The sequence below is a fragment of the Procambarus clarkii genome, chromosome 54 (assembly GCF_040958095.1).
Source record: "Procambarus clarkii isolate CNS0578487 chromosome 54, FALCON_Pclarkii_2.0, whole genome shotgun sequence".
NCBI lineage: Eukaryota > Metazoa > Arthropoda > Malacostraca > Decapoda > Cambaridae > Procambarus > Procambarus clarkii.
In genome coordinates, this window is record NC_091203.1 from 22,819,594 (window position 1) to 22,844,958 (window position 25,365).

Sequence of the window (25,365 nt, forward strand, 5' to 3'; positions counted from 1 at the left end):
TGGTGCCACCAGGCTGTGGTCCTTGTGGTGCCACCATGCTGTGGTCCTTGTGGTGCCACCATGCTGTGGTCCTTGTGGTGCCACCATGCTGTGGTCCTTGTGGTGCCACCATGCTGTGGTCCTTGTGGTGCCACCATGCTGTGGTCCTTGTGGTGCCACCAGGCTGTGGTGCCACCAGGCTGTGGTCCTTGTGGTGCCACCATGCTGTGGTCCTTGTGGTGCCACCAGGTTGTGGTCCTTGTGGTGCCACCAGGTTGTGGTCCTTGTGGTGCCACCAGGCTGTGGTCCTTGTGGTGCCACCAGGTTGTGGTCCTTGTGGTGCCACCAGGCTGTGGTCCTTGTGGTGCCACCAGGTTGTGGTCCTTGTGGTGCCACCAGGCTGTGGTCCTTGTGGTGCCACCAGGTTGTGGTCCTTGTGGTGCCACCAGGCTGTGGTCCTTGTGGTGCCACCATGCTGTGGTCCTTGTGGTGCCACCAGGTTGTGGTCCTTGTGGTGCCACCAGGCTGTGGTCCTTGTGGTGCCACCAGGCTGTGGTCCTTGTGGTGCCACCAGGCTGTGGTCCTTGTGGTGCCACCAGGTTGTGGTCCTTGTGGTGCCACCATGCTGTGGTCCTTGTGGTGCCACCAGGCTGTGGTCCTTGTGGTGCCACCAGGTTGTGGTCCTTGTGGTGCCACCAGGTTGTGGTCCTTGTGGTGCCACCAGGCTGTGGTCCTTGTGGTGCCACCAGGTTGTGGTCCTTGTGGTGCCACCAGGCTGTGGTCCTTGTGGTGCCACCAGGCTGTGGTCCTTGTGGTGCCACCATGCTGTGGTCCTTGTGGTGCCACCAGGCTGTGGTGCCACCAGGCTGTGGTCCTTGTAAGTACAGTAATTATCAAAAAGTGCCGCCAAGCCGGGGAGACTATGTAGCACCAAAAAAGGTGCCGGATATTCAAAAGGAGCTAAATATCACTAAGGATGCCAATATGGGAACAAAATCTATGGTATCTTGATTCACCAAGGATTCTATAGAGGGACAAATAACCGCGAGGGACAATCAGGAAGTAATACACGCACATCCTGGAAGTCAGGACATTCAACAAGGATATGCACAGCCGTAAGAGGGACAATAAGGAGCAGGGCAGCGCTCCATTAAGTGCCGGTGAGTTGAATATGTATGGCCAATACCTAACCTTGCCAGAGTTGTTTACCACCACCGGTTACAGTGGCAGGAGGAAGGTCAAGGGGGACAGGATATCCTTAAGAGCATCCAGTTTGTTATCAATAACAGAAGACCAATGACTTTGCCAATGGGCACAGATTAAGGGATGAATGACTGGAGTAGAAGTTGGAATAAAGAATGTGTGCCAGGAAATAGGACAAGTGCGGATAGCCTCCTTAATGGCAGCGTCCGCATGCTCATTTAAGTTAACGCTAATATGGCTGGGAACCAGCAAAACTCGACTGTCTTAAATCTGCTGGAGATAAAAAACAGCCAATGTTGAATTTTTATTACCACAGGATTGATAGGATTAAATGACTCCAGAGCCACGAGGGCACCGTGCGAGTCAACTACAATGACAGATGAAGATTGATAGCAAGAAAGCAGTTGACAAAGAGCATTCCAAATTACATAAAGCTATGCCATGAAGGGGCAGGCAACACATATAAGTCTGGTCAGGAAATGTAAAGAATTAGCTTACACAGTTGGCAGACTTCGACCCATCTGTGAAAACAGCAATGGAGCAAGAGTGAGGAGAAAAATGTACAAGGAAAAGGCATTTCAGAACTGTAGGAGGCCTTTGCCATGTGGGTCAAGGTTTCACAAAACTTTGGAAGTGACACACTCCATGGGGGCAAGGATGGAAAGACATGAGGAGAAATATTGGTAACATGAGCCGAGAGAATCTTGCAAGTGAGACAACCATACAGAAAAAGGAAGTTTGTCAACGGGAACAGGGCCCACAGGAGGGGTAATGGTCAAAGTACAACATACGCGCAAGTGAGGATGTTGTAGGGCAGTAACGATCATGGCAATCCTGTAGAGACAGGACGCTGGTTTCAACATACAGGTTCAGTGTAGGGGACAAGCAAAAGGCATTTGTTTCCATAAAACTGGAAATTTTATTCCTAATCCTTCTTTCAAAAACTTGTGTGTGTGATGTTAATGCAACTGGTCTATCATTACATTTCTTTATAAATATTGAATTCCATGAGTTTCCATTCCATGACCAGAGGCTGAGAGCATGTTGTCAAATTTTCAGTCTTCTGAGTTTGTGTTAATATCAGTTATATTATCTGGAGTCTGAATGTCATTCATAAAGAAACTATCTCAATCTTCAACTTTCATGTTGTTTATTGGGGGGTGATAAACATAGCCTTATACTTGCCTTTGAGGATTTCATTAATTTCTTTATTATCCTCTGTGTACGAACTTTCAGTAGTAAGTAAAGATCCAATACTGGTGATAGTTTTTTATTTTGATTTTGCATATGTGAAAAAATATTTAGGATTTTTCTTTATCTCTTGTATAGCTTTATGTTCCAATTCCATTTGCTCTAACTGATATGATCACTTCAGCATCTGCTCTATTTCTTTGATCTCCCTGTTTAGATTTATTTTTCTTTGTTGTGAACATCGTGTTTTAAGCATATCTGATTTTTGTTCCTTCTGGACAGTCATCTGCGTCCTCTTTCTGACTCTTCTCACAGGGACATGCTTCAAGGAGATCTTGTATGCTTCAGCTGTCAGTTGGGCAGTTCCCCACGTGGGAGTTTTGTCACCTACGACTGTCTCCTGTTCGATGTTTACAAGTGTTATGGGTAGCTAGTGGGGGCATATATATGGGTAGCTAGTGGGGCATATATATGGGTATTTGTATACCTGGTTGATACCTGGTTGATGGGGTTCTGGGAGTTCTTCTACTCCCCAAGCCCGGCCCGAGGCCAGGCTCGACTTGTGAGAGTTTGGTCCACCAGGCTGTTGCTTGGAGCGGCCCGCAGGGCCACGTACCCACCACAGCCCGGCTGATCCGGAACTTCTCTTAGAAAACCGTCCAGTTTTCTCTTGAAGATGTCCACGGTTGTTCCGGCAATATTTCTTATGCTGTATACAACTTACACCAATTGGAATCACCTCAAATTACCCAATAAATCGTGGACAAGGTTAAGTGTAACACAAACTGGAACAACAGCCCAACTTAGTAAGAATACTAAGCCCGGTCCCCAGGGAAGAAACTCCAAAAGTTTACCGTCTAGAGAATGATGCTTTCCCACCAAGCTCACAGGCTATATAAACGTGTTGCTAACAATCTATTAACAAAACTCCGCTCCCACAATCATAACAAATGATCTTGCCTCTTGAATTTACTTTAAGATCTAATATTCCTGTTTGATAGAAGCAAGGATTTAAACCCACAATATACTAGGCAAGAATTAACACTGGTGACAGGAAATAATAACCCACACATATTAAACACGTTTCCCAGGACATCATCCTCTTACAGGTCCTCTTCCTGAAAAAGCACCGAGTGAGCTGTAAGTTGTGTTTATAATTTGTAAGGTATAAATAGGAACACAGTGGCAGATACAAAAATGAACAGGATTTATCTCAGAGGAAAATAATACTGGAAAGACTGATGCGACCTTCCTCACAGACCATCATCATCAAATTGAATGTTTGCCTTGCCGGGCAGCATTCTGTAACCGTTCATGTTCTGTCCAAATAACAAAACAATCTAAAATAACTATACTACTGGCTCCTTACTACTTAGACAACAACCAAGTCCAAATTCTTAAAGACATCCAATAATTTGCATATTGCTACTTGATCGTACTGCCGACAGTACTGCAAGTCAGTAACAAACTCAGCGGACACACTGTACGTATTCGTATAAACTCTTGTTTCTCCTAAATAGACCACCCTAGTCATAACAGCAAAGTCTATATTTATTTTTCCCAGTCAATCCTCTTGTTAAAATTGGATCGATTGAATAACCCTTCTTGCTTGTTAATCGTCTTGGATCTACGGCTTGTGGCCCGAGTTTGTAGTATCGGAGATTGTAATATCTCTGATTAGTTCTTCATTGTTTAGATCAGGTCTAGTGTGTTTTTGTTCCTAGTTGGTTCTATAATCTGTTGGTCGAGTGAGAATTCTCACATAATCTCTGTAGTTCTCTGACTGTGGTTGGATATTTCCAGGTTGACTTCCTACTATATTATTCTTGTTTGCCATTCTCCGTCTAAAACTGGGTAGTCTGAAATCTCCGAGGAAGATAACATCTGGTACTGGGTTTGCTAGGTTATCAAGGATATTCTCTATTTTATGCATCTGCTCTTTGAATTTCTCAACAGTTGAATTTGGCAGTTTGTATATTAGAATAATAATTACGTTTGTTCTTTTTAGATTGAGTCTCAAGTACCTCATTGGTTGAGTTTAGGAGCTCTGTGGATACCAGTTTTTCTTTAATATACAGACCTACTTCTCCATTTGACGTAATTTCTCTATTACATCTACATAGATAGATAAATCTCGATCCCTAATTATTCTATGTAATTTTTCACATGTTTCCACCATGAATGCTAAAATCTTACAACCACAAGGGCCACAAAAGAAGGCAGCAAGCCGGGAAGACTATGCAAGATGGTGGGAAGCTGTGGGAAGTTCCACTACCTATGTACTCCAAGAGCTACTCTGTCATTGGCCAATTATGAGACCTGTCACTACATTGGTGTAGAAATCTGTCTCTGACAAAGGACCAACTCACCATGTTGCTGGTGAGGCTGGGTTCGCCTTTCTGTGTAGTCCTCGTCGTCGGAACGCTCCTTAATTCGGCCAAATTAAACATCTCTGGACTCAAAGTTTAAGTTCTGTACGGCATATCGCGTGTTTCCGACTCATGTCCTACAGAATCCCCAAGTCGTGTTCTACTTACAGCGGAAGAACAGAGGAAGTGTGGACATATCACTTTTATAACGTGGGATAAGTTATGCTAACAGGAGTAACAAACTGTAGAAATCATCATGAATTAGTGGAATCAGAAGCCTAAGTCAAGTCTCATAAGTGCCTAGCCTAACTCTATATAGTATATGTGATTGTGCTGCAAGTGACTAGGATAATCTCTATAGTTACCCAGGAGTGAATTATATGAGAGACAAGGGCTTTAACTGTTTAATGGTGGTGCTATCCACCCACATGACTGTACTGCTGTAAGAGTAACAGCATGGTAGTACACACACGTGTAATAACGTCATGGTAATTACGCCATTGTCTCGCACAAGTCTCGCATCCAAGAGTGTGTAATGTACGTGTTATCGTACATTCCTATCACCTGTGGCACCTGTGAAGTGGGGCACATTGCCATAGCCCAGTCGACGTTAGCGGATCATCGTGTCTCATTAGTGGTATGCAAGGATTGAGTGAGGAGGCTTGGCCCATACGTAAGTATTAAATTATCGCTTATTGTGGTTACCTTGTGACTGATTCTTCAGAATCAACTGTCTGGTTTGAAATGAGACCATCAAACCTCTGTCCGTTGCAGACGTCAGATGAAGTCTCACTTCAAGCCAAATGATCGATTCTGAGGAATTGGTCATAATAGCCGAGGTAAGTGCCGGTTCTGACAAGTGGTTAGCATGCATGGCAACACCACCACTGGAAGTAAGGGACAAGATTCGAAGTAAAGAGCCTTAGAGCATTTGACATGGAGGCAAGAGCTATGTGGTGACCAAGACAAACAAGTGTCAAACATCAACTCCAAAAGTTTAGCAGAATCTTTATACAGAAAGAGACTACCATAGAGCTACTTTGGGGGATGAAGAACAACCTGCTCCAGAATAAAAGTCGTAGCTTTTATGACATCTTAGAGGTAGAGAACTTGAAGCCATAATTGGTGACCCAGGACGACACAGCATCAATCGCAAGTTGAAGCTGGTGTTGGAAGAAAGGGGAGTCATCCCCACCACAGCAGAGAGATCATCAACACAAAGAAAATGTCAGAGGAAAGAAGTATGACCATTAAGGGCAACGAAAAAGATAAAAAAAAAAAAAAAAAAAAAAAAAAAGAGTAGTTTTCAGAACAGAGATCACCTTTGAATTGGAGAAAGGAGGTAGAGAAGGTGGAACAATGAGAGAGGAAGATCAGGAGATTGTTACGAAGGCCAAAAGAATTTAGCTAGGGTAAAATATTGTACCTCAAGGTAGTATTGTAAGCCTTTTCCAAGTCAAAAAGAATGGCAACCACAGAGGACTTTGCTGCAAAGGCAGGATGAATGTAAACTTTTAGTCCCACTAAAACATCAGTCATGCTGCAACACTTGCAAAAGCCAAATTGAGAAAGAAGGTAGCGACAGCATTTTAAAAACCACTTAAGACAGACATTGACCATAAATTCGAAAAGCTTGCAAATGCAACTTGTCAGGGCAATAGCACGAAAATCCTTAGGGGGAGAGGTCCCCTCGAGTAGCAGGTTTTCGAATGGGAAGAACCACCACTTCAAGCCAGTCGGGGACTGATGACTTCTCCCAAATACGATTGTGGATACTTTATTCAGTAAATACTGAAAGGCACCCTAAGGGAGATGGTGAAGCATCTCATAATGAATGCTGTCCAAGTCCACTGCCATAGAATCGCAGAGGGACAGGGCAGACTGAAGTTCTGATAGAGAGAAGAGATCGTTACTGGGGAGCTGGAGGCGAGTGCGAAAGATTTAGGTACAAAACTCAAGAAGAAGTTTACGAGTAAAGAATGTGGTAGGAAAGTGAGCACCGGAGATAACGGCTGAAAAGTGTGAGCCCAAGTCATTCGTGACCAATACCAAATCCATCATGAGAGAACCATGGAGATGAAGGACAGATAATAAGTCTAGAACAAATTTACCCGAAATCTTACGGATCTTCTTCGGGATATGAGGGAGAGGGGGGAGGGGGTGTGAAGTCAAACATCTTGGAGACATAGGATCTCTAGCTCTCACATTTAGCTGTATGGGTGGCCTTACTGGCCTATACTCTCACCTTCTGAAACAAAATAAAAGACTCGGAATCTATTGGTGCTGCTTTCTTTTCCAGGCTGCACGCTGCACAATGTCAAGAGTTTGAACTGCTTCTACACAAATGCATTCAAAACAAAGGAAGATCCAAAGTCTTTATTTGCCTATATAAGAAATAAAACCAAAACATAAGACACAGGACCCTTAAAAGATGAGACCAACCGAGTTATAAGAGAAGATAAGAGGACAGCCAACATTGAATCAATACTTTACAGGAAAACCACTAACAAACCGAAAGACTCAAAGGCCCTAGGTGTGGACGGAATTCAATCCAAAGTCCTTAAGGAACTGGCAGATGAAATGTGTCTACCACTGAAACTCCTTTTCAGAAAATCCCTGGACTAAGGCATAGTTTCCTTAGATTGGAAATATGCAAATGTTACCCATAACTTAAAAAATGGCAGAAAGAGCTCTATAGAAAATTACTATCCAATCTGTTTGATCTTGCAATTGCAATACACAGCACAGTGTGCAATGCAATCACACTCCTCCTTCTCTGTCCTCCAGGGTTGCAAAGTCTAGTTCAACCCTCAAACTGCGCTGTACCTTGCGGTTACCTTGCAATGGTTTCGGGGCTCAACGTCTCCGCGGCCCGATCCTCGACCAGGCCTCCTAACGCTCCACCTGTGCACTTTATTTAAGTCCCCTTCTAGGTGCACCTAAAAAGTAAATTAAGAATTCTCTTTCCTTTTTATATCATAAAACATTATTTCTGATGAAGGGAAACAAAATTGATCTTACTTTTGTTTGGCTGTTGTGAGGTCAAGAAATAAAATAAAATAATACATTACCCCCTCTCCAAAATAAACAACATTTACTAAAATGTAATTTATTATACACAATGCAGAAAAAACCATCTCTCAAAATGACAGTAAAAGCACTAGAGTGTTTTGTATGCCCTTAAAGTGTGCTTATCATAGAGGGAATGGATTTTTTGAAACATAAATTTAAAGAAAAAAAGGAGGTCATCATATTCGCTGGCATAATCTGCCTTAAGAACATTGATGTGCACGTCGACTAGGAAGTAATATATAGCCTCGATGGTAGCCAGGTAGGTGTGGGGCTTCCCTCGCTGGTACCGCCAGAACAACGTCTCTCTCTTGGTCAGCTCTACACACCGAAGACCTAAAGAATAAACAAAGACAACATTGTAATCAACATGCATGCAAGTACAGTATTGTAAACAGTATTTACACATTATTAACCCCCCTCAGGAGTTCTGACTTGTCATGGTGAGGGGAGGGGAGGGGAGATGGCCCACGTACAATTCCGTTGGGTCAGTAGGGGTTGTCTCAGCCCCCCCCCCCTCCCTCTCCAGGCGTAGTTCATGTAAAACGAAACAAATGTAAAGCACCCATTCGGGTCATCAGACCACCTGCTGGAGGAGTCTGGTGGGTGTCTAGGCTGGGGTGATAGGGCAAAAGAGATCTTTGCATTGGTGTAGGTGACTGTATGATGCACTAAAAATGGATGGGGGGAAACCGCTTAGGAAGATGCACCCCCCTTCCTGCACTGGCTAGCACTCGGCCTCCTTTGTTGTCTTGGTACGTGGTGTCCCTTGGCTCCAGGATCCAAGTATCTGAAACAATGACAGCACAGCCAGCGCCTGTACGACGGCACAGCCAGCGCCTGTGTGACGGCACAGCCAGCGCCTGTATGACGGCACAGCCAGCGCCTGTACGACGGCACAGCCAGCGCCTGTGTGACGGCACAGCCAGCGCCTGTATGACGGCACAGCCAGCGCCTGTATGACGGCACAGCCAGCGCCTGTATGACGGCACAGCCAGCGCCTGTATGACGGCACAGCCAGCGCCTGTATGACGGCACAGCCAGCGCCTGTATGACGGCACAGCCAGCGCCTGTATGACGGCACAGCCAGCGCCTGTATGACGGCACAGCCAGCGCCTGTATGACGGCACAGCCAGCGCCTGTATGACGGCACAGCCAGCGCCTGTATGACGGCACAGCCAGCGCCTGTATGACGGCACAGCCAGCGTTTGTATGACGGCACAGCCAGCGTTTGTATGACGGCACAGCCAGCGTTTGTATGACGGCACACCCAGCGCCTGTATGACGGCACAGCCAGCATCTGTATGACAGCAAGCAACAGTAGTGTATGTATAACAGAGGAAGCAACACAGTAGTGTATGCATATTAGAGCAATAAGCACAGTGGTGCATGTATAACAGAGCAAGGAACACAGTAGTGGTATGTAGAATGCAGCAAAGGGTAGTTTAGTCTATGTATAAGAGAGCAAGGAGCAGTGTATGTATGTATAACAAGAACAAGGAGCACAGCAGTGTGTAATATAATATTGTGTGTAGCTGAAGACAATAACGGTCTGGCATTTTTGTAGCATTACTTTCCTGTCTCTTTTTCCCCAGCATTGGTTTCTACACCTGCTTGGTGAGGATTGGTATATAGACTGCATACCACATGCATTTAATTTTGAAACAGATCTTTGACTGATTCTTGCAAACATTGCTGTTGGATTAAGTTACAAATAAATCTTACATTAATCACCAAACTTGCAACATTATTGTATAAGCAGGAAAGATGAAGAGATGTTTCACTACAGTGAGAAACTTCACGACAGAGACTCGATACACATCTCACCATGCAAACCGTACCTTTTATTCTCTCGTCATGGTAGAGCTTCCTGGTTTGATTCCAAGTACAGTCAATAAATACTGCTCTTGAAAATGGAATATGTGGTTTGTTGCGTTTCATCTGAGGCTCTTCAGGGTTTCTTTTGGTGTGTGTCTCAAGGTGTGACCACAAGTCCTCAATGTGTATGGCATCTTTGTCTGGGAATACCAATAATATCTGGGGGAAAGTAATATTATGAATTATATGAGGAGATTACATTTATGCTAATAAATACAATAATCTTAAAACATTATTTGTTAACATTGTAGCACAATGTTGTACATCAGTAATAAAGGGGTTATTATTAACTCTAGGACTCCACCTATTGTGGAGAATAAGTGACAACCGACACTTCCCTCTGCTCAGCCATCAAGGCTATTTCTCCACTGCTTTATTTACCAAGACAACACTATGCGAGTGACCTTTTAATTTTCTCTCATCTGTCTAAGTACATTGTCAATAATCTTGTGAATTCTTACATATCATTCCTTAAGTAAGGTCTGTTCCTAATATGAGAATAAATGAAAGTGACCTTGCAAACGACCTGGGAGACCCAAGCACTGGAACAGGGGAACGAGGTAAACGAGGGAAACTGGATCAATCCAAAGCGCATCCCCGACCACAGAGGCCGAGGTGTGCAGATAACAGCAAAGAGCCACAACTGGATAACACATGATGCACCCCCGGCCTGATCAACCAAGCATCGATGATCCAAGGGCCCCTCTGGAAAGCCGCTGTCTCGTTCTTCGCCAAAAAAAACAGCGTCGATTGTAATGAAATGCCGTTTTCTTGACAAGACCCAGAGGCTCCCCGGACATAACTGGGCTGATATGAATGTATTAGCCCCTGGCATCAGTCAATGCACATGGTGCTCTAGGCCTACCAGGGACCACGAGCCAGAACCTGGCCCCCCCTCAGAGTGGCACGAGGAGCAATGGCCTATAGAAACCCCCCGGTGTGGGTTGGACGCATTCTAGGTCTGCCATCAACTGGGTCAGGCACCCAGAAAGGTAAGCACCCCAAAACAAACCCACAATTCTGGTTAAAATATTGCTACTGAAAGCCAAACTAGTGGACAGAACTCCCAAAATGAAAACAAGCAAGCATGTGAATCTGTGAATCGACTTGAGAATGGTCCAGGACGGACCGAAACGTCGTCGTCCCTTCAATTTCTAGTGTGTGGTCTGGTCAAGCAAGCATGACGTCACTACACCGCTGTCTGCACAACCCCCCCCCTTTCCCCCTGGAGAGGGAATTGATGGGGAGTTCTGCCTCCCTGTTCAGTTTTTGGTTGCAATTTTCTTACCAAGTGGGGTTTGTGTTGTTATACCTACTTTACTGGGTGGTTAACCCCAGTCGATGGCAGGAAAGGAATACCCACAAAACACATGGGGGTTTACCAGAGGCCATTGCTTCCTAGCCTCTCTGAGGGGGGCCAGGTTCTAGCTCGTGGTCCTCGGTAGGCTGAACTCCATTGACTAATACCCTAGACAAATATATCGTATATCAGTCCAATAGCTCCAGGAAACCAAAAGGCTCCCCATAGAAATAGAATCAATATAGGAAGAGGCCAAACCTTCAAATATACCAGCGATACAAAGATGCGAGAAACGACTACATGGGTAAAGGATAAGGGATAATATTCAGAGGTTGAAGATGGGAAACAGATTCATGGAAAATGAAAAGGAAATGTGTGAAAAATTAAACGAAAAGTTCCAAAGTGTGTTTGTATAAAATGAAATCTTCAGAGAAAAAGATTAAGAATTCCAGAGAACAACATAGAGTGCAGAGGTGTCTAGAGATGAAGTGAAAAAATGGTCAATGAGCTAAGTAAGAACAAAGCAGTTGGCCCAGATGGTGTTTCACCATGGGTTCTGAGAGAATGTGCACCTGAGCTCAGCATTCCATGTACATCAATAAACTGGAAAATTGGGAAAAGACAAATCCACAAGAGCCGTGATGAGGGTTCGAACCAACGTCCGGGATGATCCCAGACGCGCCTTAGTCGATTGCGACACAACATGGTCAAAAGAATTGCAACCGGGAGTGCTACTGCACTCGCTATTGTGATTTCTGTGTGTATTGGAAAAGACATGCTACTAAATGGCTTCCAGAACTGAAAAGCTATGAGGAGAGGTCAGAGATGTTAAAACAAAGCTAGAAGATTGAAGTAAAAGAGGCACTATGATTGCCATGTACAAAATAATAACAGGAAGTAACAGAGGAATTCTTGAAACCTGTACCTTCAAGAACAAGAGGTCATAGATTTAAGCCGATTCAAGTTAAGAAAACAAAGGTGCCAAAAAATATAAATAAGTTTTCTTTTGCAAACAGAGTGGTAGATAGAACAAGTGAGAAAGCAGTGGATGCCAAAACTCAGTACTGTAGTTTCAAAGTGTTATGACAGAGTACTGGAAAGATTGAACACCACAAACATAGCTCTCATTCTGTAACTACACTTAGGTAATTACACACACATTTTTACACACACTTTTACATACACTTTTACACACACACACACACACACACGCTACAGTATTGTAAATGACACTGTTACCTCAAATAAACAACATTAAGCCAAACACTTTAATTACTAACATTATCTTGAGAGGAGTAGTCAGGCAGGTTAGGGTAGGTGTAGATGGCCACATCATCAGGTGCCAACACTGCTGCATGTATTGCTGTGCTTTTCCCATCAATCTCTTTAGGGTGTTTGATTATATCTATCTTGCAGGGCAGCTGCAAAGAAAAAGATTTATTCTCTTCAGTAAAACATTGTAACTAAATAAAAATGTTAAAACTAATCTGACAATTCCTAGATCAGGTCTCAGCAGTTCCTGGTACACGAAGGCCTGGGCGACGACCGGGCCGTGGGAATGCTAAGCCCCGAAACCACCTCAAGGTAGGTAAGGTACATCGTTCCCGGCTGGCTGACCCCTCGCTGCCTCTTTCTCCCATACGTCGGGGGTGGGGCGAACAAGCTAGAGCTAGTTTCATGAATTTTCGATTACTTGTTTACACTGTCTGGGTTTTTTTTTTTTTTTGGCCAGTTCTGAGGCTGCACAGTCTCACTTATCACCAGCAGTGGTCTGTTTTGTTTCTCCGACTTTTTGGGTGCCTTCGCCGCCGGTGGCAGACATGAATAAATTTATAGTAATTTTATCATACGTGCCAGTGCTCCCCGAGCCTCTTTAAAGGGGTCCAGGTTCTGGCTCGTGGCCATCCCCAGTAGGCCTAAAAGAACTCTGACTGATGACACCTAGTAGTTTGGCACTATATCAGCATAGTAGCTTCAGTGAGCCACAAGGGGCTTCCCCAAAGAATATGTTTTGGGGAAATTCTTTTCATTTTTGAGCATGTGCAGGAATGACCATATATCAACAGCAACACATTGAGGGTTACGTGACTAGTTGGACTGTATTCCAGGGAAACTATGGGTAAGGCTTAGCATGAGCTATGAGAAGGGAAAGCTCTCAGCCTGGTAATAAGAGCCAGCAGTTGTTTGTTCCTATACCCACCTGTGAATAAAAACTAAAAAGTGGTATAATGTGCTCTCTAGAGAGAAGGATGGTGTAACGTACGATTATGTTACGTTGTTGGGAAGATTAGATACACAGTGTTTAGTGAGTTTCATATTTATTTAGTAGTCTTAATTACAGTAGTCGGTTGTTGGCATTGTCGTAGACGTTCAGATGGAGCTTGGAGCAGAGCAGAGCTGACTGAAGCCGAAGTCATGGAGCTCTATGCAGGAGAGCGTGTCTGAACTCGATGGGGAGCGAGAGCATTGTAGCTCGATGCAGTCGTAGTCTGCTCATAATGTGCCCTCTAGAGAGAAGGGCAACCCATCCTCCTGCTTTGGTAGTACTTATATATACTATGGTCCTCATCGTTACTATGTTCCGACAAACAACGAAATTAAAAAGTAGAAATCAGCACTATTGAGTTGGACAAACCGGAAAACTATTTTTTACTTTTGTTGCAAAGACAAACTAAACTAACCTAACTTAACCTTCCAAGGCCTAATACCCGATATCTAAGACCTAATATAGTACATGTGTGCTATACTAGGTCCAGGAATATTTAAATTTTTTACGAATGCCTGACTATTGACAATCTTCATAATAGATATTATCTAAACAGGAGGATAGGTTGGAAAAGGGTGACATAATGTGCTCTCCAGAGAGAGAAGGGTGGCATAATGTGCTCTCCAGAGAGAGAAGGGTGGCATAATGTGCTCTCCAGAGAAAGAAGGGTGGCATAATGTGCTCTCCAGAGAGAGAAGGGTGGCATAATGTGCTCTCCAGAGAAAGAAGGGTGGCATAATGTGCTCTCCAGAGAGAGAAGGGTGCCATAATGTGCTCTCCAGAGAGAGAAGGGTGGCATAATGTGCTCTCCAGAGAGAGAAGGGTGGCATAATGTGCTCTCCAGAGAGAGAAGGGTGGCATAATGTGCTCTCCAGAGAGAGAAGGGTGGCATAATGTGCTCTCCAGAGAAAGAAGGGTGGCATAAATGTGCTCTCCAGAGAGAGAAGTGTGGCATAATGTGCTCTCCAGAGAGAGAAGGGTGACATAATGTGCTCTCCAGAGAGAGAAGGGTGGCATAATGTGCTCTCCAGAGAAAGAAGGGTGGCATAAATGTGCTCTCCAGAGAGAGAAGGGTGGCATAATGTGCTCTCCAGAGAAAGCAGGGTGGCATAAATGTGCTCTCCAGAGAGAGAAGGGTGGCATAATGTGCTCTCCAGAGAGAGAAGGGTGACATAATGTGCTCTCCAGAGAGAGAAGGGTGGCATAATGTGATCTCCAGAGAAAGAAGGGTGGCATAAATGTGCTCTCCAGAGAGAGAAGGGTGGCATAATGTGCTCTCCAGAGAGAGAAGGGTAGCATAATGTGCTCTCTAATAAGAAGGGTTACATGTCATCAGAACAAATTAAACATAATATTCCATGTGGAAATCATAGTTGTGTACAGTACATATCACTTACCTTTACTTTAGGAATTTTGTCAGCAATGCTGGGAAGAGGAATGTAACACGTATAGCAAAAATACTTTCTCGATTTACCACACAGTGAGCAAGCACTTCTTCCATCTAAATTATTCAGAAAACTAGAATCGCTGATTTTCAGATTTAAAAATGGGTTTTCCAAGTTCTTTGAAGGCTTCATGAGTTTTATTTCATCAGAGTTCACCTTTCTAAGATCAACAGTCTTTGCTTTGTTTCCTGCTGAACTATCTCCAAGAGTGTCTTTAGTATCTGTTAACATGGTGTAAGATGAACACTATTTTCTGCTGGTTTCTAGGCCGAGTTTGTCCCCAGTTAGATGCACTCTGGAATTATTCACTTTTCCTGCAAAAATAAAATAATGAAATGGCTAAACAAAATAATAAATCAGTGTTCTTGTTATCCATACAATTTAAAATAGTAGTGAAGAACATTTAGAAGTGCCAAGAAAGGATTAAACTTTAATACTGTAGATGACATAACTGTTATGGGGACTAATGTAAAATCTTCAGGTACACAGGACTAGTGCTTATAGAGAGCAAAATGGGGGCAAAGGTTAAGGTCAGGCGGGATGAGGTCAGTAGTGAGGCAACAACAGATCATAAACCTATACTGTATCCCAATTTAAGAGCTGTATTCTAAGCTCGTTCAATTCAATTTTGAACTCAAAATATAAGACTCAAAACTCAAATGTTGAATACAACATGTGTCAACTTTGTGAAAGAGAAAACATGCACTCCCATGGACATTATATTGTAGAATGTCCCATATTAGCCGACTTTTTGCCCTCCTGGGTTGAGATATGCTGAACTATGTAGATAGTATCCGAATAATAACTATCTACGGGCTCACCATAGCCTGTGTTACTTGGAACTTTTTGTTCCAGATAGCGAATCTTTAACAACAACATCTGAATACTAGAACACTTGATATACTGAACTTGTAAGCAAGATTGACTCTGTAATACATCAGTTATACAATGTATGCGATATAACTAATGTAGTTATAATGTGAAACATATAATGTGAAATAAAATAAAAAATAAACTATAATTTGAGCTTGTAAAAGCATCTTAATCACCTTCAGTGATTAAGTGCTTAATTACACACTAGTTTCTATAGCAGCTATCTTACCCTGTAAAAGTAGGAGAGACATATATATACTGTACTCATACACATTTATAATTCATAATTTTTAAATTTTCAAAAACAATTGACTAGGAGCCAGATAATTAAGAATTCAGTAAATTCTTAAATTATAACTAAGACTTATAATTAAATTACTATTAAATTATAATTATGACTAATACACTGATATTATATAGTAATATAAACTGCTAGAAAAGATACAGTATGCAGTAAGGACAGACAAAAATGGGCTGTATAGTAGAGAATATTAAATAAAAAGCCTAATCGCTAATACAGTACTGTATTACTGGGCAGATAAATATACTGGAGATTAATGTTCAAATTACAGTGCAATTTACAAGGACAAGACAATTCAAGAGTTTAAAGATTCATCCGATTTTATCAAATTAAAGTCTAGATAATAACAGAAGATAGTAAATTACAGATATTTAAAGCTAAGACTAATACTGTAACTAGATAATGAAGTATTAAAGAGGTTTTATTAAACTAATGTCTTAATGGTAACATTAAATTTAAACTAATAATATAAATGAAGCTTTTACCAAGATTTTAAGTTTTTTATTTAGTTTTAAGTTTTAGTCCAAGTGTTTTTCCGACACCTTGCCCAGAGATTACGCTATGCTGTGAGTATTAGTGGCTTTAGGTTTTTTATGTACTAGCTCTATCAGAAATCCATCATTCTGTTTGTAACTCATCTTGTATGTATGTACTTTTACCTGAATAACCTGAATAAATACAGGGTATGTGGAAGCTGTACATTTAGAATTTTATTTCTCCTTTGTAAATGAACATTAAATGACTATGTAAAAAGACACTTCAAACTGTTTATGCAGGACAGACGTAAATCTGTGTATTTATGTTTGTAGGTTAGCTTAGCATTTTAAAAGCACTACAATATCCTTCTGTGGTTGATTGTTCAATAAATCACTGAATTATATGTTTAACACATCTCTAACCCTGTCCATGGAGGACAGACAAAAATGTATATATGCTGGTTAGCGTTGTAAATATTGGCCACATTTGTGGTAGAAAAAACTGAATAAATGTTTTGTTTATTTTATTTATAAGATAATATGGTAAATGCTCCCACAAGTGCAAGGAGACATTATCGACCATTACTATGCTTATGCAGCATAGCATTACCGAGAGGTTTGGACGAGAGTGCATTGATTAATAAATAGAATGACAGAACAGCTTGGACAAGGCCAGGTTCGGTTACGTGTCAAATTTTCTTACAATATACCTGTTAACATTTTTTCAATTTTGCTAGAAATTACATACTGTACTTAAAATTATCTGTTAGATTAAAGACCTGCCCTAAATGCTATGCGTGTTAGTTTTTAATTCAATTCAATTCAATATTTATTCAGGTAAAGTACATACATACAAGGTAAGATACAAAATGTTGATGGATTTATAGATAGAGCTAGTACATACAATGCCTAAAGCCACTATTACGCAAAGCGTTTCGGGTAAAGTGGCTTTGGTGGCTTTACAAGAATGTAAAAACATCAATGCTATGTACCCTCATAAACATGATGTACCTTCTTGTATATATATAAATAGATAAATAAAATGTGTGTGTGACACTGCCAATGACAGCAGAAATCTGCTGGCTTTCAGTTATGTCATAGTCTTCAAACATGGCCATTAATAGTTGGTCACATTTGATTCCATATCTTTTTGGTTGCTCGTAACCTTCTTTGCAATGACCGTTCCATTGTTTCAAGCGTAGGTTAGACATATACAGTATATGAATGAGATCGGGTGGATATAAATAGGAGCTGCCTCGTATGGGCCCCAATAGGCCTTCTGCAGGAACCTTCACTCTTGTGTTCCAAGTGTGGCGCTGCTTCATCAAATTTGGATGTTGTTTGTGAATTTGATGCCGTGTGTAGAGGACTCCATGGTGCTTGGTCAGGGCCTCGTTAATACCATATAGGCGAGTCTTTAGCTGTGAACGAGGTCATATATATTACAGCACCATGTGCCAGTTTAATGAGCATTTGTCTTGTGCCATGGCCAGTGGGTATTTTTTGTCTATCATGGGACCCTGATAGCTGAGTGGACAGCGCTCAGGATTCGTAGTCCTGAGGTTCAGGGTTCAATCCCCGATGGAAGTGGAAACAAATAGGCAGAGTTTCTACCACCCTGATGCCCCTGTTCACCTAGCAGTAAATAGATACCTAGGAGTTAGACAGCTGCTACGGGCTGCTTCCTGGGGATGTGTAACAAAAAGGAGGCCTGGTCGAGGACCGGGCCGCAGAGACGCTAAGCCCCGAAATCATAATAATAAAAATATTTAGGAAAAGTACATACATAGAAGCAGAGATACAAACATTCTGATTAATTTACAGATAGAGGTAGTACATACAATACCTAAAGCCACTAGTACGCATAGCGTTTCAGGCAAGGTGAGGTGAGGAAAAAAACACTTAGAATAAAACTTAATAGTAATCGAGCTTAAAGTACAAATTCGATTCAAAGAAAAAAATAAAAGATAAAAAAGGGGGGAACATGGTAGAAAATAGCCAATATACAAGTTGGTCAACAAACAGCATTGTTTAAAAATACTAAGACATGGGTTAACATTATAGGGATAAGATAAGTTACAGGGAGTTAATTAGGTAGTGTTTAGTTTTACTCTTAAACTGGTTGAGAGAGGTACAGTCTTTAACATGGTTGGGAAGGTCATTCCACATTCTGGGTCCCTTGATTTGTAGAGCATTTTTAGTTTGATTAAGTCGTACTCTTGGAATATCAAAAAGGTATTTGTTTCTGGTGTGGTGCTCATGGGTTCTGTTACAACCTTCTATGAAGCTTTTGAGGGGTAGGATTGGCATTACAGTTCAGCATTTTATATATGTATAATACACATCCGACCGGGAGCCGGTCGGCCGAGCGGACAGCACGCTGGACTTGTGATCCTGTCCCGGGCGCCGGCGAGAAACAATGGGCAGAGTTTCTTTCACCCTATGCCCCTGTTACCTAGCAGTAAAATAGGTACCTGGGTGTTAGTCAGCTGTCACGGGCTGCTTCCTGGGGGTGGAGACCTGGTCGAGGACCGGGCCGCAGGGACACTAAAGCCCCGAAATCATCGCAGGATAACCACACGAGAGAATGTGCAGTGACTTAATATCTAACATATTCAGAGATTTGAGTAGAGGTACCGAGTGATGTCTGGGGCCAGAGTTGGATATTGTTCTAATAGCAGCTTTGTGTTGAGTAATTAGAGGACGTAAGTGATTTTGGGTAGTAGAGCCCCAAGCACAAATACCATAGTTGAGATATGGATAGATAAGGGTGTAATAGAGAGTCACCAGGGCAGGGCGAGGTACATAATATCTGATCTTAGAAAGAATGCCAACAGTTTTTGAAACTTTTTTTGGTATATTTAGAATGTGTCTCTGGTAATATCATCATTAAAAAGTCTCATTTTGGCCCTAATGAGGCCATGGAGCAGTTCTCACCTGGTTGTTGTTGGAGAAGGTGGTAGTTAGTAATCTTGAGACGCTGTCTGAGGCGTCTACAGGAGACGGAGGTGTTTGTCTTGACTTATTATGTCACTTGGTGCTGTTTAAGGGGTTAACTGCCCTCTTATACCACTTGTTTCACCCCAGTGTACCTCCCCTGTGGCGCACTGGTCACACGCTCCCCCCGCGCCGCCGCCTGGGTTCGTATCCTGAGGGAGGATTGACTGGGCACCAAGCCCTAACTCCAGCCTCTCTTCACCCGGTATTAAATGTGTTTTTAAACGCTTTAGTGGATCGTATTCAAGGGAATATTAATATTAAGGACCTGCCCGAAACGCTATGCGTGCTAATGGCTATACGAAAATGTAATAAATCTTGTATATATATCAATAAAATAAAATAATATTAGCTAGTACATACAATGCCTAAAGCCACTACAGTATTACGCAAAGCGTAATGTAATGACGTAGTAATGCAATAACAAGTTCAAGTTCAAGTATGTTTATTGAGACAACAAGCACTTTCTCATCATCCCCGACCTAAAAATTGAAAAATTAAAAATGTTTCTTTGGGTAAAATTCACGACAATTCAGGTAAAATTCAAAATTCAGGAAAATTTATTCAGCGCCCCTGGCCTCTCTCTCTCATTTACTGCTCTACATTTACCCGGTCATGAGTGGAAGGTTCCTCTAACTTCCTCATTGTCATTTTTTTGGTCATGATTACAGCGGTGGTTTGGTGGTACAGGTACAGCATTTGGTAGTTTCATGCCCGAAACGCTTTGCGTAATAGTGGCTTTAGGCATTGTGTACACTAGCTGTACCTATAAGTCAAACAATCCTTGTAAATATTTATTGTATGTATGTACCTTACCTAAATAAAATTGTATTGTATTGTATTGTATAGTTGAGTCGGATTATTAAGGTTTTAGTGTACGTCTGGCAGTGGGGTCGCAAATAGGCGGGCGTGATGGAAATTGTACCAACCTATTTATTGATTATTTCTCGCCTATTTATTGTTATACACAAGAGTTGTTACATGGTTGTAAAGCTGCTATTACAATAAACTCACCCCTCGAGGCAAAATTTAAAAAAAATTAATGATACCTATTTACTGCTGGGTGAACAGAGGCTACAGTTAAGGCTTGGTGCCCAGTCAATCCTCCCCCACCAGGATACGAACCCAGGCGAAAGCGACGGGCGAGTGCTTTACCACTGCGCCACGGTGACAATATACTTATTAGTGCATATCAGGTCTCCATGAAACTTGATTTGCAAGAAGGCATTGGCGTAACATAAGAATATACAAAACTGCAAAGGCATATTGGCCCATGCAAGCCAACTTCTATTATACCCAATCAAACGGACTCATGTGCACTGTATATCTAACCTACAATTGAAACAATTCAGCGATCCCACATCTATTTGGTTACACATTTTGAGGGGGCTGATGGCTGAGTGGACAACGCTCTGGACTCGTAATCCTAATGTGAGACTCGTACTGTTACTTAGCAGTAAATAGGTACCTGGGAGTTAGACAGCTGTTACAGGCTGCTTCCTGGGGGGGGGGTGAAAAAAAATTAGTTGGTAGTTAATAACAGTTGATTGATAGTAGAGAGGCAGGCAGAAAGAGCAGAGCTCAACCCCTGCAAGGGGTTTTTTCATGTTGTATGTTCAGCACCAACATTGTAATGAGTAAATATATCATATTTATTCATTACTAACGTATTGCCAGGAAGTTTTCTGAAGCGTGTGTAGCATGTGCTAGTTTTTGGTAATTAGACGGACCGCCTGCAAGCACAACTAGGTGAATACAATAATTTTTTTCCAGAAATTCACGGCTTGGTGCCTTCTTTGATAATTACAGTACTTACTTACTTCCAGAAACTCAACAACCCTCTTTCCAGACCAGTATTTACTCAGGTCATCTCTGAATCAAAACCTATTCAATTTGTGTCTCTTATTTTGTGTTGATATATTAACACCTTATTAATATCCACTTGTTATTCCCTTTCATTTATTTGCATAAATCAGTCATATCACTGCTTACTCTGCTTTTGTAGACAAAGTCTACACTACGGAAGGAAGGAAGGAATTATCAGGGGAGAAAGCGCCAAGTCATTATGACTATATAGCACTTGGAAGGGGTCAGGATAAGGACCTGGGATGGGACAGGGGAATGGAATGGTGCCCAACCACTGGGACGGTCGGGAATTGAACGGCGACCTGCATGAAGCGAGACTGTCGCTCCACCTTCCAGTCCAAGTGGTTGGATTCTATACTACGGAGTCAGAGGTCACTCTCTCCAATAGTTCTCCACCGTACCCATTAGGATTGGTGTTCTGCAGGGCAGTATACTTGGCCCCCTCTCCTCTTTCTCAGAAACATTAATGACCTTCCAAGTGCCTTTCGACACCTCAAGCCAATTTTATTTGCCAATAGCACAACCTTCATTTTCTCCAGTCCCAATCCTCTTATTCTGAATGAACATTGAATGACACAATGAATGCTTAACTAAATAAGGACCATCTTTGGCTATTAACAAACTAACCCTTAGCAGTGATAAAACTTTTTATGGTTTATTTTGTTTGGTAATAAATCAACTGATCAAATTAATCTAAGATTTAACAACATCAAAATTAGTAACAAAGTAGATGGTAAATTCCTCAGTGTTCTCTGCATAAAAAGTTGAATTTCCAGGGTCACAAACAAAATATAGCTACACAAAACTTCTAAAACAGTTAGCATTCTTTCAAAAATCAGAGATATTATGTTCCTTGCCCTGCCCTAGTAACACTTTATTACTCTCTCATCTATCCAGATCAGCACTTGCTTAGCTAACCAAACTATGGGGTTCGGTTCCTGAACCCATTACGTATGTGCCTCTGTAACCCTTTCCACCACCACCCACGGGATGGGTATGGGAGGCATAATAAATGAAATGAAATGAATGAACAATAATAAACTCGAGCCCCAGACAACACTCAGCCCCCTTACTTAAGTCTTTGAATATGTTAGACATTAAGTCACTTCACATCCTCTCAAGTGTACTATATATTAACCTGAACTGCAATACTAATCCTGACCTTAAACACTTTCTAGAGGGCTGTAACAGAAAGAACCCATGGGCACCACACCAGAAACAAATATCTATTTGATATTACAAGAGTGCAACTTTATCTTAGTAGAATTGCTCTGCAAATCAAGGGTCCCAAAATGTGGAATGACCTTCCCAGTCATGTCAAAGACTGTCCCCTCTCTCAACCAGTTTAAGAGAGAAACTAAGTACTACCTAATCAGCTCTATGTAATATACCTTACTTACTAAATGTCAACCATTTTCTGCCATTATTGAAAATTAAAGATTAATGATTAAACTTGTAAAACTGCTATCTGCCATGTAAAAACTTAAAAAAAAATCTTTCCTTGTTTATTTAGTTAAAATTACTATCTGTTATACCATTCAACATGTACCTATCTTATTGTCATTCTTTTTTATTTTTCTACTCCAGTTCAATTTTTGCTTTTGATCTCAATTACTGTACATAGTTTTATGTCTTAGTTTTTTAAGTTTATTTTTCCACATCATGCGAGAAGTGCTGTTAGTGGCTTCAGGCATAATATATATTTGCTCAATCTAGAAACTCGACATTCTTCTTGTAACTCATTTTGTATATATTTACTGTTCCCAATATAAACATTATTGTTATAAATGCTATCCTACTGAGCATCATACTCTGGCAGCCACCCCACCAAGCCCCCTCATGTACATACGGCTAAACAGTGACGGGGGGTGTATACAGTATGTCCTAAAAAAAATATCGGTTTTGTGAAGATTTTTTGTGGTCCGGGAACACATTTCCCATTTATATCAATTGGCCTATGGAAAATCTCAGTTTCCCATTCCAAACCACTGCTTTATGAACACATTCTCCGAATGTAACTTGTTTACAGTCAGGGAAGTGCCTGTACCGATTGTCCTCCATTTATTTAAGACCTGTCATGGAGGGTTGACAAAGATGACCATTTCCCCATCCTTGTCACCCTCTATTCTTTTTTCCCTCCCTCCTCTCTCGTTCTCCGTGGTTTCATAAGGTGGACTGGAATCGTCTCATCCTTTGCACTTTTTTTTTTTCCAACTTATGATTTGCCCCTCCCACAAGCCTTCTGTGACACCCTCTTCTCTATTCCATGCTACGCTTACAATAGTGCACAAAACTGCATTTTTTAATGGAATTTGGATTGCTCTGGCACACTGAATTCGCAGTGTAAGCATGTGGCCTGGAAATCAGGTGTCTGGTGGCCAGACATCAGCGCTGACAGATTCATTTATTTTGTTTCAGAGGGTGAGTGTGGTGGCTCATAGGGCCATCAGTACTGCTAAACAGGAGAGTTGGTGATTCGATGTCATCACCATTGCAGTTGACAACCCTCTCCCTCTGATCCGGAAGAACCATAAGATTGCTGGTAAACCTGTTCCAGACCTGTCAATTTCCATGGTTCTGTCATAGTGGATCCAGTGTTTGTTGAATAAGTACTGTAATTATCAAAATAAGGTGCCAAGCCAGCAAGACTATGTAGCACCATCAAAGTCGCAGGAGATTCAAAAAGCGCTAAATATCACCAACGGTGCCAATACGAGAACCAAAGGGCACACGGCAAGCAATGTCAAAAGTATTGGATTCACCAAAAATTCAATCAAGGGGCAAATGACTGCGAGGGACAGTCAGGAAGCAATACACGCACACGGCCTGAAAATCAGGACATTCAAGGAGATGCATTACCGTATGATGGACAATGCAGTTCAGACAATAAGGAGCAGGGCAGCACTCCATTAAGTGCCCACGAGTTAAACATGTATGGCCAAAATGTAACCTCACCAGAGCCATTTTCCACCACCGGTTATCATGACAGGAGGAAAGCCAAGGGGACAGGATACTCTCAAGAGCACACAATTTGTTATCAGTAACAGAAGACCAGTGACCATGCCAACAGACATGGATCAAGAAATGAATAACTGGGTAGAAATCGGAATAAACACCTTTTCGGGAAATAGGGCAAGGGCAGATAGCCTCCTTAGCAGCAGTGTCCACATGCTCATTTAAGGAAATACCAATACTGCATTGTTGGGAACCCAGCAAAACTCAACCTGCTTAAATCTGCTAGAGAACAGAAACAGCCGATATTGGATTTCAACTACCACAAGATGTACGGGATTAAAAGACTTCAAAGCCATAAGAGCAATACGAGTCTACCACAAAGCAAACAAAAGTGCTGACGATGGAAAAGCATTGAAGGACATACAAGATAGCATACAGTTCAGCCGTGAAGATGCTAGCCTGCAGAGGTAGACAGCACATATACCTTTGGTCTGGAAAGACAACAGAGTATCTAACACTATCAGCAGACTTAGACCCATCTGTGAAGAGGGCAACAGAATGCTAGTGCAAATAAAAATATTGAAGGAAAGGGAGTTTCAGAGCAAAAGGAGGTGAAAAAGCCTTTACCACATGGGTTAAAGACTTGCAAAACTTCACTAGTGGGACTCGCCAAGGAGGTAAGAATGGAAAGACATAAGGAGAGACATTGCCAACACAAACATAAAGGGAAGCTTGTAAGCGAGACATCCGAACAGAAAAAAGGAAGGAGGTGAAAGGGAACAGGGTACATAAAAGGGGCAACACCAAGATACTTTTTAAGACACTAGTGCTCTCTAGAGTAGAATATTGTGGCATACTAATACAGTAACTCCATTCAAAGCTGGAGAAATTGCTGACCTGAAGAGCGGGCAAAGATCTTTTAAAACCGCTAGAATCCACTCTATAAAACATCTGAGTTACTGGGACTACTTAAAAATATTAAATCTGTATTCTTTAGAGTGCAGGCAAGAGAGATACATAATAATTTACACTTGGAAAATATCAGGACTGGTTCCAAATCTGCACACAGAAATAACACCATGTTATACTCAAATTCTATGTCAGTTAGAATATAACCAATCACAGGCAAGTAGGCCTCTGACATCATGCCAGACAGAGGAGCATCAGCCATGCTCCCAGCAGCCTCAGTTATCCTCA

At 41.9% G+C, this 25,365-nt stretch overlaps 1 protein-coding gene across 1 annotated transcript; it reads right to left on the reverse strand.

Annotated features, from left to right (window-relative positions):
• Nucleotides 1-7,835: 7,835 nt before the first annotated feature.
• LOC123771256 (tRNA-uridine aminocarboxypropyltransferase 1) lies at nucleotides 7,836-19,501 on the reverse strand. The gene is made up of 5 exons (XM_045763715.2): nucleotides 19,288-19,501; nucleotides 14,653-15,014; nucleotides 12,270-12,410; nucleotides 9,653-9,848; nucleotides 7,836-8,147 (listed from the first exon to the last, which is right to left on the reverse strand). Exons 2-5 carry the CDS (start codon nucleotides 14,929-14,931, stop codon nucleotides 7,903-7,905), a joined length of 861 nt encoding a protein of 286 aa, XP_045619671.2. The 5' UTR covers nucleotides 14,932-15,014; nucleotides 19,288-19,501; the 3' UTR covers nucleotides 7,836-7,902.
• Nucleotides 19,502-25,365: the final 5,864 nt, after the last annotated feature.